The 19124-nt window shown below is 39.0% G+C and overlaps 1 protein-coding gene and 1 long non-coding RNA gene across 3 annotated transcripts in view; both read left to right on the plus strand.

Annotated features, from left to right (window-relative positions):
- Window positions 1–19124, plus strand: part of LOC117218318 (protein turtle homolog A) — a 246218-nt gene that overhangs the window by 201506 nt on the left and 25588 nt on the right. For both annotated transcript variants that reach the window (XM_033466615.2, XM_076528779.1), the window contains exons 6-9: window positions 1343–1609; window positions 2083–2242; window positions 6731–7065; window positions 11714–12080. In XM_033466615.2, coding sequence (XP_033322506.1) covers window positions 1343–1609; window positions 2083–2242; window positions 6731–7065; window positions 11714–12080 — 1129 coding nt within the window. The remainder of the gene's footprint in view (window positions 1–1342; window positions 1610–2082; window positions 2243–6730; window positions 7066–11713; window positions 12081–19124) is intronic.
- LOC143263871 (uncharacterized) lies at window positions 2257–3572 on the plus strand. The gene is made up of 2 exons (XR_013037228.1): window positions 2257–2916; window positions 3034–3572. It is a non-coding gene; the product is annotated as an uncharacterized LOC143263871 (long non-coding RNA).

Here is a 19124-nt window from a genome sequence, read left to right on the forward strand (position 1 = left end):
CATATTTTTGAATCATTATTGTGTTAAATTCATGATGCTCTAAATTAAAGTAAACGTAAAAACCCGAGCACGTGATTCATTGGTTCATAACAGGGTTTTAATGGATGCAGTAGTTTAATCTACTTACGGTGCATAAAGGATTAACTGATATTGAACCTCAGATTAGGAAATTATACACTAAGGACTGCCGTGAATTGCAAAAATTTAATCTTCACCGAATTATCATTCGAATCTTTGCCGTTTGGAAGGTATTTCAATTCAATCTCGAATAATTTGAATTCTCCGGCGGTAGAACTCCATTTAGTACGTAACTAGTCATTAAGCCTTTCGCTGCGGATGGTCACTGTAGTGTATATTCGCGAAAGCGAGTACACGTATGAATTCCAACTATAATGCACTAATGACGCGGTTCGTTATGTGTTAGTTACCAACTTAAACCATACATGGCAGTCGCATCTATATATGTTCGTTAACGGAATGCACATAATAAAGCTGCATTGCGCGTGTCGGCTTCTCAATTTAGGGTCTCTGATCTGTTAAACTTTTTTTTTTTTGGTAAAACTCAGAAAAATTATGGTCAAATTACTATTAGGCATCGGACTATTTTTGAAAATAATAAAACAAATAATATTAAAGGGGAAATGGTTCTTAAATATTTTTAAACTGTGCATGTGATAAACAATTTTCGTTTTCTGCTTATACTATATAGATGATAGAGCTTTAATATTTTGTAATTGATGGCCTCAAGAAGGCCTTGAGGCCTTAATATTATATATTATATTATATTATATATACATATATATATTTAATATTATATTAATATGATAACATATGATGAATATGTTAAAAAATAATGATAGAAAAATGATAATTAAATATATAATATTAACTTAATATTGCCATACAACATATCATTCTCTACACTACATATTTTTCTGAATTATATATATATTAAAATAAGAATTTCGATATGGTTTATTAAATATTAATAAATATCAACGACGTTCCCAATTTGTCTTTACCATTAGGAACGTTTTAGTCAGTGAAATAAATTTCTTTTATTTTGGCTTTTCTAAAATAATTTCTGAAAATAAGATCTCAGTTTTTACGTAATGTCTCACCTTTTTTAATTATATCTTATTATTTTTTAATTCTTAATTATATCTTATATGGTATATGGCTTTTGCTTTCCATAATATGTACTATTCGTCTCTGCTATGAATAACCTAAATTTTAAATGATTCTTGTGTACACGAGACGCTACAAATTTGCTTACGTCGCAGTCAACGTGCGAAACATTTATCGAGAAATAATTAATATCGAGGTCGTATGTTATTGGCAGTACGTGGAAAACAATCTGAGCATCCTAAGCTTTGTGCCAAGTATCGACGACGATGGCAAGTATCTGACGTGTCGCGCCGAAAACCCGGCCCTCCCGAACAGTGCTTTGGAGGACAAGTGGAGGCTGGACGTGCAGTATCAGCCGCTGGTGACTCTCAAGATGGGCAAGACATTGAATCCAGATGATATCAAAGAGGGCGACGATGTATATTTCGACTGTTCGGTCAGAGCTAATCCGAAAGCGTACAAACTCGCCTGGTTCAAGGACGTAAGTTTCCTGCGTAAATTTTCCTCCATAAATTGTATTTTTTCGATTCTGCTGTTTTCTACAAATAGACGATTTCTACAAACACTTAATGTGTCTCTTTAGCCGGCCTAATTCAGCTTTCTACAAATAAACGATATAACAGAGACCTTAGAAAAGTATGTTCACATAGAGTTCAAAGAAATGAAATAGAAACGGAATTATACATTCTGAATAATTAATTTTGGTGAATTGAAAAGAAATTCATTTCATTACAATTTTGTTTAAGTACTCTAATGCACATATATATTAAAGAATATTTACCGTTTTCCACGTATCTAAAATTTCAATTTTTATGAAATGTGTGCTTTAAAAAGGCTCGAAATGATTTGAAAGGGCACTTAGGGTGATTTTCTTGTTCGAGGGATAGGTCAAACATTCACCACCTGTGGATGAAAAAACCTACTCGCATCGTAAAGTGGCATTGTTTGTTCCAGGGAAAAGAGTTGAAGAATAATGCGACCGCGGGTATAGTGCTAAGCGATTACTCTTTGGTTCTCCAGGGCATAACCCGGTACTCCGCCGGTGATTATACTTGTCTTGCTGCGAACAGTGAGGGGAAGACGGACAGTAATCCTGTGGCTCTTCGAATAATGTGTGAGTATGCAGACTGTGTAACAATGCCATCGAATCTGAATATATATCGCTCAGATTATGCACAAAAATGGACGATTTGGGAAGAGAAGATGCCATTACTTGAACATCGTTTTTATAATTGTTAACAATCGGCAACTATAAAAACGAGCCGGAAAGCTCAAATAATCGTATCTCCTCTTCCAAAATTGTCAATTTTTGTGCACAATCCGAGCGTCAATTGGGAAGAACTTATTGTACTAAATACTATATCCAAGCATTCCAATGATTGTCACTACTCAGAAATCAAGTGTCGTCTTCTCCTTTTTCTTCTTAACCGATCGAAATAACCAGCGACGAGGAGGATCACGAAGGTGAAAGTTTGTTCGTGTTCGCTCGTTTATTCCGGCATTCGTTAATCATAAGTACAACAGAAGAGCCGCGAATAGAATTGCAGCCCTGGGTTGATATTCCTGAGCCAATTCTCTAATTCGCCTGCTCTCACCTCGAGACCTCGATAATTACTTAATCGATGGCAAGTAGCAGCCGAGCGCGCGTACCGGGAATTGGACATGAAGGGTGCTTTGCCGCTTTGCCCGTGGAATCAGCAGGAATGGGCTGGAAGGGGCAGCCCGAGGACGAGGATAGGATGGATAGTTTTCTGTAAAACATACAGCACGAGTTATTCTATTAGAATGGTTAGTACTCCTGGTGGTAGCCCGGCGTATCTGCATCTTGTAAATGACCTAAGAGGGAAGGAAGGACTCCGATGCATATTCAATGTATGTAAAGCGTAGCTGAATATTCATGTGTAGGTGAACGCAGCCTGGCAATGTGCTAAGCTGGGAGAGGGGAGGCCGGAGATGCGCTAAACTAATGGGAACCGCGAAACCATCCTAATGTTTTAACTCCAGCATCCTTCGCGCTACACTGACACCGATCCTCGCCGAGTCACCGAGGCATTCAAGACTTCCAAAGATTGCTCCCCCGTCATCCGACACCTGAACAATTATTTATGCTCTTAGTCGAGGAAAGATTCTCACAGTAATGTGACTCGAACTTCAGAAATCAGTAATTACATTTTAATTCATTTACTATTTTTACGATCCTCTGAGATGTGATGCAACAAGATTAAATATTCGATCGAATTCAACAATATTTTGATCAGCTGCGAAAATCAATGGGCCTGCAACCACTGGCACGCGAATATAAAAATGTAATTACTTTAATAATAAAATTGACGGTTGGAGTCGTATGAGAATTGCGAAATTTTATTGCTTTATCAATTTATGAGGTGTTATTTCAGCAGTTGATGCGAGAACAACTGATCGTGTTAAATAATATGACAGCATTGCGACGTGTATTTTCAATGAATAAACTGCGCATTATGAATAATACATGGACGTAGTAAATTTAATTTTGAATTGTAGATTGCACGCATTTGTGGCACATGCAAATATTTAAAGCGTAACGAAACCGACAATCTAAACTTCGGTTATACCGTGCATCTTCGTGCTGCAGATTATAAAACGTATGGCTTAAGCAGATTAAAAATTAACCAGGAACGGGTGAATATTCAACGAGACATTGTTGATACGTGTTAGATACATTGATTCATTGAGTATAGAGTCTTAACATTACAATTCAAGTATCCTCTCTATAATAGCACTGATTTTATTTATCGAACAAATTAGGCTTTCCATTTTTCGCATTCAATTCTGTTTTTACCACTTCCCGACAGAAATGAGTTAACGTTTAACATTTACGATGAAATTAAGGAAAATTTAACGAAACAAATATTTATTAACTATTAAACATTGGTTATGTCAAGGTTATGTCAAGGTCCGCGATCTATAATTGCTTGTAACTTTTAACAACGTCAAACGATTTCGATGATATTTTCAGCATGCACATAAGTTATGAAGATCTGCAAAACGTATTTAACGTATCGTTCATATAGTTTGTCATTTACGTCCAAAATTACGCTTTGCGTAATGATTTTTTTGAAGCGCGTAAATACGCAATAATAGTAATGGTAACAGTAAAAACTGATCTACTTGTTTAACTATACCGCGTGAGAATAGGACAATGATGAGTGCGAGCGAGAAAGAAACAGTTAAATTTCAAGAAGTTACCCGAATTACACGAAACTACAAATCAAACGATTCCGGTGCGAATTTAACCACTTGACATACGAATAAAATGTGCATCGACGCGTCCGAAGAATACTATTTAATTTGGCTCAACTGGACACTCATGTACAAGCTCAGAAACAGGGCCTTTTCTTTTTAAAGTTACATTGCTATATAACATTCAATAGGGTTGAAGTATAGTGTTAGTGTACAACAATTAAGTAATAGTATAAAATAATAATTTAATAATTTTGTAATGTGTGATACATCTCAAAGCATTTAGTAATATGTAGCGAAACGAGGCATATTTTACACTGCCAAGTTGTTTCACTTCTTATATTATGTTTTACGCAAACATGGCATCTTTTTGCAGGATGTTGCTTTTTATTTGTCGCGGGTATATGTTCAGGAAAATGTGTCCAATATTTTGCTTGTAACCGAGTTGGGCATTCACTTTGCGACCGTCTGCCGCGTGTCGGATAGTCCGGCAGGGACAAATTACAAAGCATGTCTTCTGCAATATTCAATCGAAAATTCACAATCGATTGCTTTTGTGAAGTAGGCAATTTGGAATATAAAACATAAGCATTATAAATAGCTACATCAAACATATAAAAAAATATTTTTTTATATCCTTTTGCACATTTTCTCATGAGGGGGAAACATGCAAGAGATTGGTCCTGCTTGTCTACACCTCCCATTCCACGATTATACTCCAGAACACAGGTCGGTTTTATTTGTCGATGCAATTTTGTTTATCGGTACTGTTAGGAGGGGGAAAGCATCTCCAACAGTCTAAACAAAACAGCATCAATGCACGACCGAAACAATTAAAGAATCTAATAATGAAATGCACGGCGTTCACCGAATACAGTTCTTGACGTCTTGGAGACGTCAAAGTCTACAATGGCACATGAAGTAAATGACGTCTCCCAGACGTCATTGTATGTCAAGTGGTTAATTGGCCATTTGTAGAAAATTTCGGCGATTGACATCGGGGTGAAAATCGCCAAGCGACACTTTCGAACAGTCCCATGCTGGCGTTCAACGTCCCGTACCGCGTACCAATGAGTGTTCCGACAATGTACTGCATTTTCCAATCGACGAGCTCGGTCCTGGGCGATACGTCGATGTCTGCCGACACGAGTCCCCGGTATCGCTGACTTCTCGTATTACTAATTAATTCGGTAGTGCATCAAACGCATCAGATTGAAGCGGAGCTGTTCCGTGATCCCTTGCTTCCGCCGTAAATCATCCCTCGTGCCATTTGGAATTTCCGTATGGCATGGCCTACTGCAAATACCGCTGTCATGAGAATTTCCTATTAGACGATCGATAGAACGTACCCCGCGCGTTGAACGGTGTCAACCTTCTTCTTCCGTTTTACGACGCCGGATCGCATTAAGCCAATTTCTGTGGCACACCCTCAACCCCGGTTCACTTTCCACAGAAATCGTGATTCCCGCGCCGCCGCTTCCGTTTACGGAACTAATTTCGGTGTCGGGTCGAAAATTTCATTCCGCCGTGTGGAATGGCTAATGCGTGCCATGTAAATGTTGTGCCGCAGATGCCCGATTCTAATGAAATGAAATATTTTCCAATGCTGGCCACTTTACCGTGACATTTGAATCTGCTGTCTCTTAAATAAATTATTAACGTTGTATTCCTCGAATAAGATGTATTACATTTTCTTTTTGTTTAAATGCAATTCGGTACTTACTCGTTAAAATTAATAGATACGCGAAAACGGAAGTTCTTGAAATACCACGTATATTTCAATGTTTTTGATACTCCGAATTCGCGAAACTTTCTGCGAAGCTTATAAAAAAGCTTAAGAAGATACTGAACGAATGAAGATCGATATTCAGTAAAATATAATAAGTAAAATATTGATAGAACGTGTTGAAATTACGGAAAAATATATTTATTTGTAGTTTTGTCTTTAGTTCTAATTTCAGTAGTTTATTTACCGGGCATAGTCACCGAACCTACCTTTCGTTCGATAGTGCTACTCTGAATATGATCTTCGGCAACCACTCTAAGTAGAAGAAGCTGGTTATGGCCAGACAAATTTCACTGCACGCTATCACAAACGAGGAATAGTAGACCTGCAATTATAAAACAAAATATAAATATATTCTTACATGATAGTAAAATGCCTGTGAAGAGTCTGTCCTAAAGTCATCTTCCAGTATACCCTTATAGTTATTTCTGTACACGAAATATTATCGTCGTGCTAAAAAGAAAATGAAAGGATCTTCGCCAATCTCAATAAACGTGTTCCTGTAATTTATCTAATAAAAGAAAATCGAGTCGCTGCGACCGCCCGGTGGTTTCAAGAGCTGAAAAATTCTGATATCATGGGATACGATGATTGCAGATACCCCGGTCTGCAAGGAAGGTAGAAGCGAAGTGGTGGTCGGCGCCCTGAAGCAGGAAACCGTATCGTTGGTATGTTCCGTGGAGAGTCATCCACCACCGTTGACTTTCCACTGGACATTCAATAATTCCGGGGAGCTGGTGGAGGTTCCTCATTCTCGTTACTCTCACGTGCCAGCGCCCGGGACACCGTCCGTTGCCGAAAGCCTGAAAGAGTACCAACAATTCCACGGATCCAAGCTAAACTATACGCCCGCAACGGAAATGGACTACGGCACGGTGGCGTGCTGGGCGAGTAACCAGGTTGGCAAACAACGAGCACCGTGCCTGTTTCAGGTAAATGCGCTACTCTTAATTCACGTGGGTCTACCGTGGCCGCTGTCTTCGCTTGCAACTTTTAGCATTTTAACGTGCGTTAGTGTCTACGATTATTTGGGCGACACCGTCCCCGTATTTTTCGCTCGACTCGCGTTCGCCCGTTCTCCAAGGTTCGCCTGAAAATACAGCTTAAACGGAGTTGTTCCGAATTTTTTTCGTAAAATTGCGAGAGTTCTGTCAGATTGCGTCGTTATTGTAACGAATGCGGGGTCGGATGAATTAGTTATTCCACAGAAGGCAATCGTTTCATTTGGATAATTACAAAATGGAATATTGTGCGGTTTGTATCGGTCCGATGATTTTGGGATATTTAAATGTTCAGAAATATTTCTCTATTTTATTATTCTCGGTTTTGTAAGGTTTACTGCTTCTTTTCATGCAAGTTGGATTACTGTCTCGAAGTGTTGGCATCTTTTATGAACAGTTTGGGAAATGTCTGTAATTTCAGTTTTACGTGCAATCGAACCACGAGTATTAGTTGCAAATACAGTTTGACGGAGAACGTAAACAAGATAATGGTAATTTTTAACGAGGATGAAATTTTTTTTCTATAAGTATAAAGTGGTATTAGCAATATTGCTGAAAGGCATGTAAAACATACGTTAATATCTGTTGCTGGAATTGAATGATTAGGATTGATTAACAAATATTAAGGATTAGAATTATTGATTGCAATTAGAGCATTCAATTAATAATATCACTATCGTAATTCATACTTATCGCTGGAATTGAATGATCAGGATTGATTAACAAATATTAAGGATTAGAATTATTGATTGTAATTAGAGCATTCAATTAATAATATCACTATCATAATTCATACTTATCGCTGGAATTGAATGATCAGGATTGATTAACAAATATTAAGGAGTAGAATTATTGATTGCAATTAGAGCATTCAATTAATAATATCACTATCATAATTCATACTTATCGCTGGAATTGAATGATCAGGATTGATTAACAAATATTAAGGATTAGAATTATTGATTGCAATTGGAGCATTCAATTAATAATATCATGGAATAATGCTATTATACAATTAATAGTATTTCGGTGATTACGATTGGAATGATTCCTGATATAAATATAGTTATTCTTAATAAAGTATTATTAGTATTATTAACATCATCATCAGTTATTCTGTAGTTGTTGGAAATAATATAGAGTATTCGTTTTCCACACACAAATTCTATACTTTATTAGTGTATAGTTATAAAATGAACCCAGCAGAACGCTATTTTAATAACATAACGGAAGTTTTTCCTTTATTAGCATCTTATGATTTTCATTCTTTATTTTCGTCCATGTATTTACCTTTCCATTTCCCGCGCGTAACTTTTATTACAGAGAAGATGTAAAAACACAACTCTGAGTTCTCGAGTGACAAGCACGTTCCGAGCATCAACACGATTTCACCATTTACACGGCGACGCCTGTGTGTGCCCGTGTGAATGTGGCCAACTTGAGTGATATTTTCTGAACGAACGAACCGAGGGAAATAAAACTTGATATGCTGCTTCAACTCTCATATCAGGGGACGGTGGTGCTCGTAGGGAAATAGTAGAAAACGAAATTAAAGTTCAAACACAGAACACCAACATGTTTAGTGTAGCCAATAACATGCACATATTTTATCGAATACATCTAATTTTCCATAAACCAAAAATACAATATTATTTGAAATAATGCCATCAATTTTTAGAGACTGTTATTCGAATAGCGTTTCATATTCTCTTACAGGTTGCCATGAAGTCTTCGATAATGCGTATACATACAAAAACCTATTCGAAAAATTTGTAGTAGAAAGCTTAACCCTTTGCACCCGAAGCCATTTTAACTGTAAATCTAAATTAAGTTTTCCGACTTATGGTATTCCCATTTTATATGACAAAGTGCGTTTTATGCGCATGAAATTTAGTCTTGTGACTCATGCAACAATTAGACGTTTAACAATTTTCTACATCTAAACTTTTATAATATAAAAGTTATCTTGAAACGTGATCTAACAATTTTAATGATGCCTCAAAGTCACCACTCGAGTGCAAAGGGTTAAAACATCAAATCTCTTGTGTGACAGAGTGTATAACAATTCTTTTTGATATCGTTTATAGGTGTGTACACTCTATCGTTTATAGTACGTATATAATTATCATTTATATTTCCGTGTTATATTACCATGTTTATTCATTATACAGTAAATTCTTCTTAATTGACTCTCAGCTTGTACACAAAAATGGACGATTTGGGAAAAGGAAATACAACTTTGCGGCTCGTTTTTATAGTTTTCGATTGTCAACAAAAGAGCCGCTCGAATAATCGCACCTCGTCTTCTGAAATTGTCCATTCTTGTTTCCAAGCTGAGGATCGATTAGAGAGAATTTATATCCTAATTTACATTTTGCAATTTCCCTCGATCCGATTACGTTCAGAACAAACTAACGTATTAACGTTAAGTAGCAGATCTGGCTGTTCCCTTTCTCTATCAAGGGACCCCACATTTATGCTAATAAGTGTTTCAGTAATGACACGTATCAACCTCAATCAATCCCATGAATCAAGCTTCATCAATTAATTCAGTCAACACAATACCGCGTGATAGCTACATTGATGTATTCAATCTAAGCGCAGTTACATCTAGCGCCACCCATGTGCATTCAGTAATGTATGCGATTAAGTATGAGATTACTTACAATTGCTCAATTTGTAGTCGCAGAATAACGTTGCGTAATCGTATGTTAAAGAAAAATGTTTAATATTGTTATACACATTAGCGTACTTTTTTCATTCCATACTTTTCATGTAGTAATGGTATCATTTTTTTGACAAAGCGTCGAAGATAAGTATAGTTTGCAGAATGATTATTCTTGCGGCTAAATCTTTATAATGTTAAATTATTTTTTGATAGCCATAATAATTTAGACTTTGAAGCACATTATTGTTCATGGAAATAATACGCTCTTTGGAGAAAATTAATCATTTATTGTGGAAGATTAATGTAAAGACTTTCTTTAACCTCTTCGTACATTAGTTTACACAAGATGCGTTGGCTTGTTTTAAAAAGGTGATTCGGGTATTGCTTTTTCCCTCCTCGACAAGCGAGAATAAGAGATAATATGGTTTTTGGCTTTTAATTATTTAAAAGCCAATTTTTGGCTTTTAATTATTATTTTAATTATTGGCTTTTATTATTTTATTATTATTTTAATTATTTTTAATTACTGGCTTAAATAATTAATTATTATTATTTATTATTATTTTTATTATTATTTTATTATTTATTATTATTTTTATTATTATTTTATTATTTATTATTATTTTTATTATTATTTTATTATTTATTATTATTTTTATTATTATTTTATTATTTATTATTATTTTTATTATTATTTTATTATTTATTATTATTTTTATTATTATTTTATTATTATTATTTATTATTATTATTATTATTATTTATTATTTTTATTATTATTATTTATTATTATTATTATTATTATTTATTATTTTTATTATTATTTTATTATTATTATTATTATTATTTATTATTATTTTTATTATTATTTTATTATTGGCTTTTAATATGGTTACGGCTTTTAATTACAATTACAAATTACATAGAATATTGTTAACTCTAAATCCACCGTACGAGCCAAATAACCTGTTTCACATTATTTAGTTCAAAATGATTGTACTTATGACGATTCCATGATGGCAAAAGATCGAACAAATTTCTTAGTCCAAGGACACGTTACAGTAAAAATGTCGGAGAGTTTAAAATGAATTCCGTTTCGCCATTCTCATGAAGCAACACTTGTCTATCAGTTTTAGTTCGGGGCCGGTTAAAACGGCAGGTGTAGTGTTAAAACTGTTCGAATTGTTGTAACAATTTGTTAAAACAGTTTCGTCCATTGAAGTATAATAGTTAGTACCGTGTACCGAGTTTGGGTCAGAATAGTTGACCCGGCTGTGCACTTCTAAACTTCTGAAACAAAAGTACCCACATGGGATATTCGTGGACTCCCAGTAAAGAGTGTGTCATCTATTGATAATAATTTATGGATATCTATTGTATACAGTTTGAGTGTCTTTACTAAAGTTATACAATATAATATAATCGTAGAGATTTAGTATAGGTTTTGGAAATTATTCTATTTATTACTAAACAGTGACGCTCACAAAACACACCGTAATCGTGTTGACGTTCGCCGATCAACTGTTACAATTTCGGTGGTCGCTCCGAAATTCTAACGCGCTCGCGGATTTCCCGGTCGTTAACCTTCGGCTCCTTCATCATTAATATGATATAAATACTACATGAAGATAAGGCTTCCTAATGACGGGTTCGCTGGACCTTCACCTGTGTACGGCCGGATTAAGTATTCATTCGATGGACAGGTCACCCTACCGCAGTTTTCCAAAATTCACTTCCTGCGATCCGAACCGGACCCAACTCTCGTCAGACCTTGTTATTCGAACAAGCTCGTGCCATTAAGCTGTAAAGTGAAAATCGCGAACGGTTATACCGCGCGCAGTAGCAATAAAAAAAAGAAGCCACGCAGAGCGTTGACAGGAGATGTTTGACCATAAACGCTCGACTCCGCAGGTAATAGCAGCGGGCCGGCCATACGCTCTCCACAACTGCACCGTGACGGAAATGTCGGCGCCCTTGGATGCGGAGGAGCTCGGTGCGAAATCGGGCACCGGCCTATTGGTTCGTTGCCTGGAAGGATACGACGGCGGTCTTCCGATTTTCAGCTACCAGCTGGAAGTGGTCGCCGACGAGGACGGCGGGCCGATACTGCTGAACAAAACGGTGCCGGCGAGCCCGAACGGGCCGACGTTCGAGGTGGCGGGCCTGACCACGGGAAGAAGCTATCGACTTTTTCTCTACGCGATTAATGCGAAGGGGAGGAGCGAGCCTGCCATTCTCGAGCCGGTGACCCTGAAAGGCGTCGCCATGTACACGACCGGTGAGTGCATTGACTTTCTAATATGACTGGCATTCGACCGAGCCGTTTGACAGATGCTAAATCGGCTTATCGATAAGAGACGCGCAGTCATTAGATGGATTTCCGTGGACATTTCCGGCGTGTCCAGCCTTGTCACGCGGTGTTAGAATTGTCACTCCCGTGACCAGCATGTTACAGCGTATAAATCTGGCTAGGTTTACAGCACAGTTTGGTCCTGCGAACTCTCGCGAAGCACAGCGACCGTTTCGGTTAATCATTGAATCGATTGAAATGATTGCTCTAAGGGTATTCGAGTTCGGAGCTGTTGATTTTAGCCGGTTTGCTGGATAACGCGCGAGGTTATTAGAGGCCAAACATTTGCGAATATTCATGTCTGGTTGTTTCCAGACGGCAGTACAGTTCCGATGCAATGATTTCAATCATTGTTCGTCTAGCGCAGTGTTCCTTTATGCAAGCGGCTCATGCAAGTGGTTTACGCAAGCATTTCACGCAAGTGGCGATCTCGTGAACTAGAATGAAGCCAAATGTGTCCGCCAAATGTGAAGCCAAATTGTATCGAAATGCGTGCCCGTTTATTTAATGTCAATCTATATAAGTTTCTAGAAATACGTTTACATAATAATTCTAGTACATGGACTCTTCTGATAAATAGAATTACATTTTATTCGTAGTCTCAGTAACGTACGATCATGTTCCTGCAGATAGTTACTTTAAATTGAAGTTGATCATTATCATCGACAAAGCCTTCAAATCGCGAGACGATTTTTCTACGTCCGCGCCTCGAATGAAAAAAATAAATGAACACATACATAGTAAAACCTGGTTTCAGTCGCGGCGATCGTTAAATCACGATGAAACAGCAGCACAAAAGCAACTATCTGAAAGCGGTATCTCGCCTTTGAGATTCGTTAGGTCGGCCGACGCAAAGTTATTCACATTATCGAGTTTCTAGAAGGTGTCATGAAGTTTTCTCGTTACCGACGATAATTGTTTTCGCATTATCTCGAAGACGAAACGGCGAAAAAAGCGGCCCGGAAAATTGGGTCGAACGAAACTTCTTGGTAGTATTGACAAAAATAGTAGAGAAAGGAAAGAAAGTTTCTCCCCCTCCCTCTCTCTTTCTCTCTCTCTCTCTCTCTTTCCTCTCGGTCTTGATACCGATTAAGGAAACGGATACTGATTGAGATGAGCAATAAATTGGAAAATATAATTGGAAAAGGAATCCAGGTCTCCATATTGAATATCGGACCTACCCACTGAATACTCTTCTGATCATTATTCTTCGTTAAAGGCTATGTTGATGAATGTTATCGGAATTCTTTGTTCCTTCGCCCTGCATACAATCGCAACTAACCCTGTTTTATACCGTCGAAGAGCGCCCATTGAATCTTCTTTGTTCAAATATTCTACTTGGTATACGTACGACCTGATAGATAGTCGAACACACTCTTATCGTGTGTTTCATTTTCTGCAATCGTTAAAGCTAATTCTCCCAAGAGACTATTAAATTACGGGTTAACCACCTCCACATTTATACGCGATTCCTCTGCAGGAAAAGGAAATGTCTGACATTTTCTGATCGATTAGCGTTTTCATTCCCTGTTTTCGCTTCGATTGATTTGCGGTTACTATTTGAAAAAATTAGCGATATACAGGTGAATTAAATAGAGTGAAGTTAAGAACACAAATAATACGAAATACAGTAATGCCAAATGTCGGGTCGCTGTGAATTTCTCTGTACTAGACCTACGCCTATGTAATTTATTGCTACGTCGATGCTAAAGGTCGACGGAATCAGTCAACCGTGTGATGCGACACGCGACGCGAATTCCCGGAAGACAACACAAAATGGTCTGTTTGGGCGTGAATCAGGTAAGAAAAACCGCGGAGTTACAAGGTACAGTAATTTGTCCCTAATTCGTGCTCAGATTGCGCACAAAAATGAAGAATTTGAGAAGAGGAGATACGATCATTCCAGCCTTGTGTCTCTTTTTTTTATAGTTGTTGGCAATCGGTGACTATAAAAACGAGTCTCAGGGATCGAATAATTGCATCTCCTCTTCTCAAATTGTCCATTTTGGCGCGCGATCTGAGTGCAAATTACGGAAATATTACTGTACTAAATACGTGTGACTGTCGAGTCGTGGCATGTGACCTCTGAATTGCCTTCGAATCGTGTTATGCGATCTTCGAATTGCCTTCGAATCGGGTCTTTTCTTTTCTTTTGTCATTCTAAGCAATAGCAAAGTTTACTTTCTATTATCTAACAAGAAATTCAAGTCGTTTAGTCCACTTCTAAAAAAGTTACTGCGTTTTAAAAGGTAGCCAAATAATACGAAACCGAATAATGAGAATGATATCGAAATGAATTTCCCTCTTGATCAACTAATATAATTTACCGAAATATAGAAAATGGTTAAAAATCGAAAAGTTTTTCATCATATCGTTTATTAAAGAGATTCCGTCTCAATTTGCAGTTAATGTCCTCGATTTAAATAATAAACAAGCTGTCAGCTTTTGATCATATTTCGCCTGGTGTTCTGGTTCTCCATTCGAAATTGAAATATACTCCGTCAATACTAATTTAATCTTTTATTTCCGCGGTGAACCGTGCATTTGTTTGTGACGTGGAAATGTGTATTTTGAAATGTGCATCATAAAGGGCAATCGGAAAAATAGTAAACAAAGGCGGCGGCAAACACCGTGGAACACAGCCGCGTCGTTAATAGTCCACGCGACAGGTTGGCGCGAACTTAATTATCAGGCAAAAACAAAAACAAGGGGAAAAAAGAGTCGCGCAACAGTTACAGAAATCAAATGCGAAACAAAGTGAACGGGCTACGTATAAATTCGCGGGTTTCGTTTCCACGCGAAACTCGTCCGGGTGGGAGAGAAAAAAAGCGCAGAGCCAAACGCATACACGTGGTAAGCATACACGTGAACGTGCAGAGAACAACGAGTCACCCCTACAACCGGCGACACAATAGCAACGCAACGGCCGGTCGACGCGCGACGCTGCCACGGCACGGCGGCTTTTGAAAAATGATATGGCTGCCAGAAAAACGCTGAACTCTGGCTTTTGACGGTCAATTAACGCGCGCGCGTGCCTCGCGGCAACTCCGGCCACGCCTATTATGCCCGTGATAGGTGACACAAGGACAGTGGATATGATTGCAATTGCGCAAATAGTCCGTGCGGACGCGTCAGTACTGCAATTAGTCGGTTAACCGACCCTCGAACCCATCCCGTCACCGAACCCACCCCTGCCCCCCCATGACCCCATAAGGGAACTTGGATGTGGTCGGGGCTGTTGCGAGCTCTCGCGCGCGCACCACCACCGAAGGAGAGACCATGGGGTCCGGAAACTGGCGGGGTCTCGGCTTGTAATGCTGAACGCAGCGCCACGCAACCACAGGTATCGAACTCTGCGGACCTTGCAATTAACAAAACAGATTACACTCAATCAACGAACACCTATATCTTCTCTGTCCATGTGACGCGACTGTTTCACTAGCTTTCAATACCCTTCCACGACTACCTAACCGGGCCTCCCTCCTGCCCTCCTCCACGTTCCAGCATTTGCTCGTCGCCTATGTTAAATACCAACACCTCCGGTTCAAACGTCCATTCATACCTGGGTATGGTTATCTCGAACCTAGTTTCTGGCGGCGAGAGCCAGGCCGACTGACAAACGCCTTTAGCGATCGCGGCAATATTGACTGACCTAGAAATATTTAAGTTCGCTGGCTGGAAGACCTCGATTAACTGATTAAATTGGCTCGAACTCGGGCTTTTTGTTTCGGTGGGTAGTTACGAAGACGTATTCATCTTCGAACTAGATGCTTTCTTTAGGACCGAACAGTTCTTTTTCGTACGTTCTCCTAACGCTTCCATGACTCGATGGAGAAGCTATCTGTAAATTGTGGAATTTTCATAAACAAATAGGGGAAACTGTGATGTGTTATACAATGGGGTAAGAAATGCCGGGTTATTTAATTCGGCCAGGGGATGATTCTACATGCAAAAATAAGTCGAGAAAAAGATAGAATTTTTTCATTTAAGGCCCCGATTTTTAGAAGAGATAGGTTGAAGAAATAATAGTATCGAATAGGTATCAAGTGACGCGTCTGGCCATCGCATACCAATTCTACTTCTCGCCATATTACGAGCCACATGCAAACCTGACGGACCTTTAAACTTATTTTCGTTCGCTTCTATCCAAAATGTTCAGCGAACGACATTCTCTCGTCAAACCGTTGTAACAGCATAATCAACTTCCAAACAACTCGAAGTTACGCAATAAAATCATACGATCAAAATAGTTCACCTCGCCACAATTCTTTTACATCATAATGCCCAGTAGACAGGTGCACAGGAAAGCGTTCAATAAATCGAGCCACTGCAGTGGCTTGCAACTGCGAACAGAAACGCGGCATACAAGCGAAATCAGAAAACGTAAAAAAAAAAAAATAGATAGTCCGGGCTTCTAACGAGATTTTGTACAAACACGCAGAATTTCGAACAATTTGAAACGCCGCTGCATTTCGATATTCGATATCACCAAATCTTATTTGCCATCTGTTACTTCGTTTTCGTCGAAATACGCGCGCCAACAGCAATGGATATGCACCTTCAATAGATCCGCATCGCGGTTTGCGATCCATTGGAATCGAAAAACCGAAGAACCGCTCGAGTAGCTTGTTTCGAGATGTTAATCTTCCAAACTATCCCGGCGTATTTGTGAAAGCCGGGCCGGTGGGGTTCTTTCGGGCCCTGCGGGACCGGCTCCGTAATCAGCCTCGGCCAAACGGCTCCGCTGACATAATCGAAGTCATTGATAACACACGGTTGCGGGTCAACAGTGGGTTAATTCAGTTTACCACACGGTTTCCGGGCCGATCAACCATACGCGGGGTCCCCAGCCGGTGTCCGAACTCGCCGTCTCGCTTTTTCGCCACCGCAGCCACGCTCTGCCTCCTTCTTATCTAATTCCAGCACGTCTAACTTTGCACAACAACCTGGCCGCTTGCGGGAGCGGCGAGCTGCAAATATTGATTTGACGACCGTAAGCTCGCAGCGCTGATTTGCCCGAATGACAGCCCGGCTGCGGACCGTCGGAACCAATTTGCGGCCTCTTTGCTTTGTCCACGTTTGATGGAACACCATCGAGGTCAGCCCGCCGCGCCGAGAAAGACGCAGCAGACCAGGCCCCTTTGTGCCTGCCTGGACTTTCTTCTTCATGCCCGCGCCACAGTGTGCGATCAATGCCTCTATTCCTCGCCGTGGTACTTGTATTTTTGTCGGGGCTTTTATCCGACACGCGTACAAAAGTCCCCGCGGTCGGTTACGTCGCGCTGGCACTGATCTAAAAGCTGCTAATTCTTTGAGATTCGCCCGTGGAAATACATTTACGACGGTCTTCCTTTCGATTGCAGAAGGATCAAACGGATGAGAGCCCTTTCAGGTGAGAAACTCGATATCGCGCCGCGCCGGTTCTCTGCTCCAGACTTTTCTGGAATTTCCGGCTAATGAGACAATATTGCTGCGCCACAAATACGCTGGAAACCAGAATTCGAGAAGTTATTGAACGTTGTAAATAGGAATTTGAATAGCTCGGATGCGTTTTATTTGAAAATAAGATTCATTCCTTGCTTTACGATTTCTTTGCTTGCTCGGTGTGTTTCTGATAAATATTATTACCAAGAAAGTGGCACCTTAGTTCTTCATCTTGTACGAAATAAATGACATTTCTAGTTGAGAGGTTCTGGCTTAGATTTTTAGCAATTTATTGAATGTAACGTTGTTCTGTTCCCGAATTTATTTCGTTGTAATGAAGATAAAATCTTTGTTTTGAAACAAATTAATAAATTACAAATATGTACGTGTTTATATTATGAATTTATACATATTCCGTAATTCTTGTAATTTCTATTGGTTTTCTTTTGGATTTCCCTTAACTTCTTTTTATTACTTTTAATTACGTTTAATTGCTTTTAATTTTTCCTCATTTCTTTTTCATTTCTCTTAACTAAGAAAAACTGCGGAGCTACAAGGTACAGTAATTTGTTCCTAATTCACGCTCAGATTGTGCACGAAAATGGACAATTTGAGAAGAGGAGATACGATTATTGGAGCCTTGTGTCTCGTTTTTATAGTTGTTGACAATCGGTAACTATAAAAACGAGCTGCAAGGTTCTCGAATAATCTTAACACTTTATCGACCGCTAGCCTATTTATCGGCTTTTCGATTGCCAATGTTTATCGATCGCTAGCCTATTAATCGGCTTTTCGATTGCCAATGCTTATCGACCGATAGCCTATTAATCGACTTTTAGCTATCGACGGTTTTCGCTTCTTTACTGTTTTGTTAGTAGCTGACCTCCTGTATGCTGACCTCCCCATATCCTTATGAATTATAATTATAATAATAATTATTATTTATTATTATTTTTAAAGGAATAAGCACAACACAATGAATAGCGAAAGTTTAGCCGGTACTGGGAGCAAATGCGCGCGCGACTAAGCCAGTCCTTACTGAGTGGCAGCCTCAATCACGACCGGACGATAAAGTGGTATTTTCTCTTCACAAATTGTCCACTTTTGTGCGCAATCTGAGCGCGAATTTTGGAAAAATTACTGTACTAGGTAACGTGACCGTCGAATCGTGGCATGCGATCTCTGAATTGCCTTCGAATCGTGTTATGTGATCTCCGAATTGCCTTCGAATCGTGTCACGTGGCTTCTGAATTACCTTCGGATTGTATCATGTGGCCTCCAAACTGCCTTCGAATCGTAGCGAAACAAATTAGAAATAAAACAGTTAAGCCATCGTTTTTATTCCAACATTACTATCCATTCATATTAACGTACACCGGCATGCTGACCGTTGCCTATTTTTGCCGACTGCCCCGAGTTTCCATAAAAACGAGCGACTCAGTATTCTCAGATTTGCCGGTTTCAGTTCCGACCTCCGAACATTTCTGGGAGAAATTGCTGTGCTACATTCTCCATTCGAAGATCAATATATTTTGCTTCGTACATCAC

Source organism: Megalopta genalis, chromosome 2 (assembly GCF_051020955.1).
Source record: "Megalopta genalis isolate 19385.01 chromosome 2, iyMegGena1_principal, whole genome shotgun sequence".
Taxonomy (NCBI): Eukaryota; Metazoa; Arthropoda; class Insecta; order Hymenoptera; family Halictidae; genus Megalopta; species Megalopta genalis.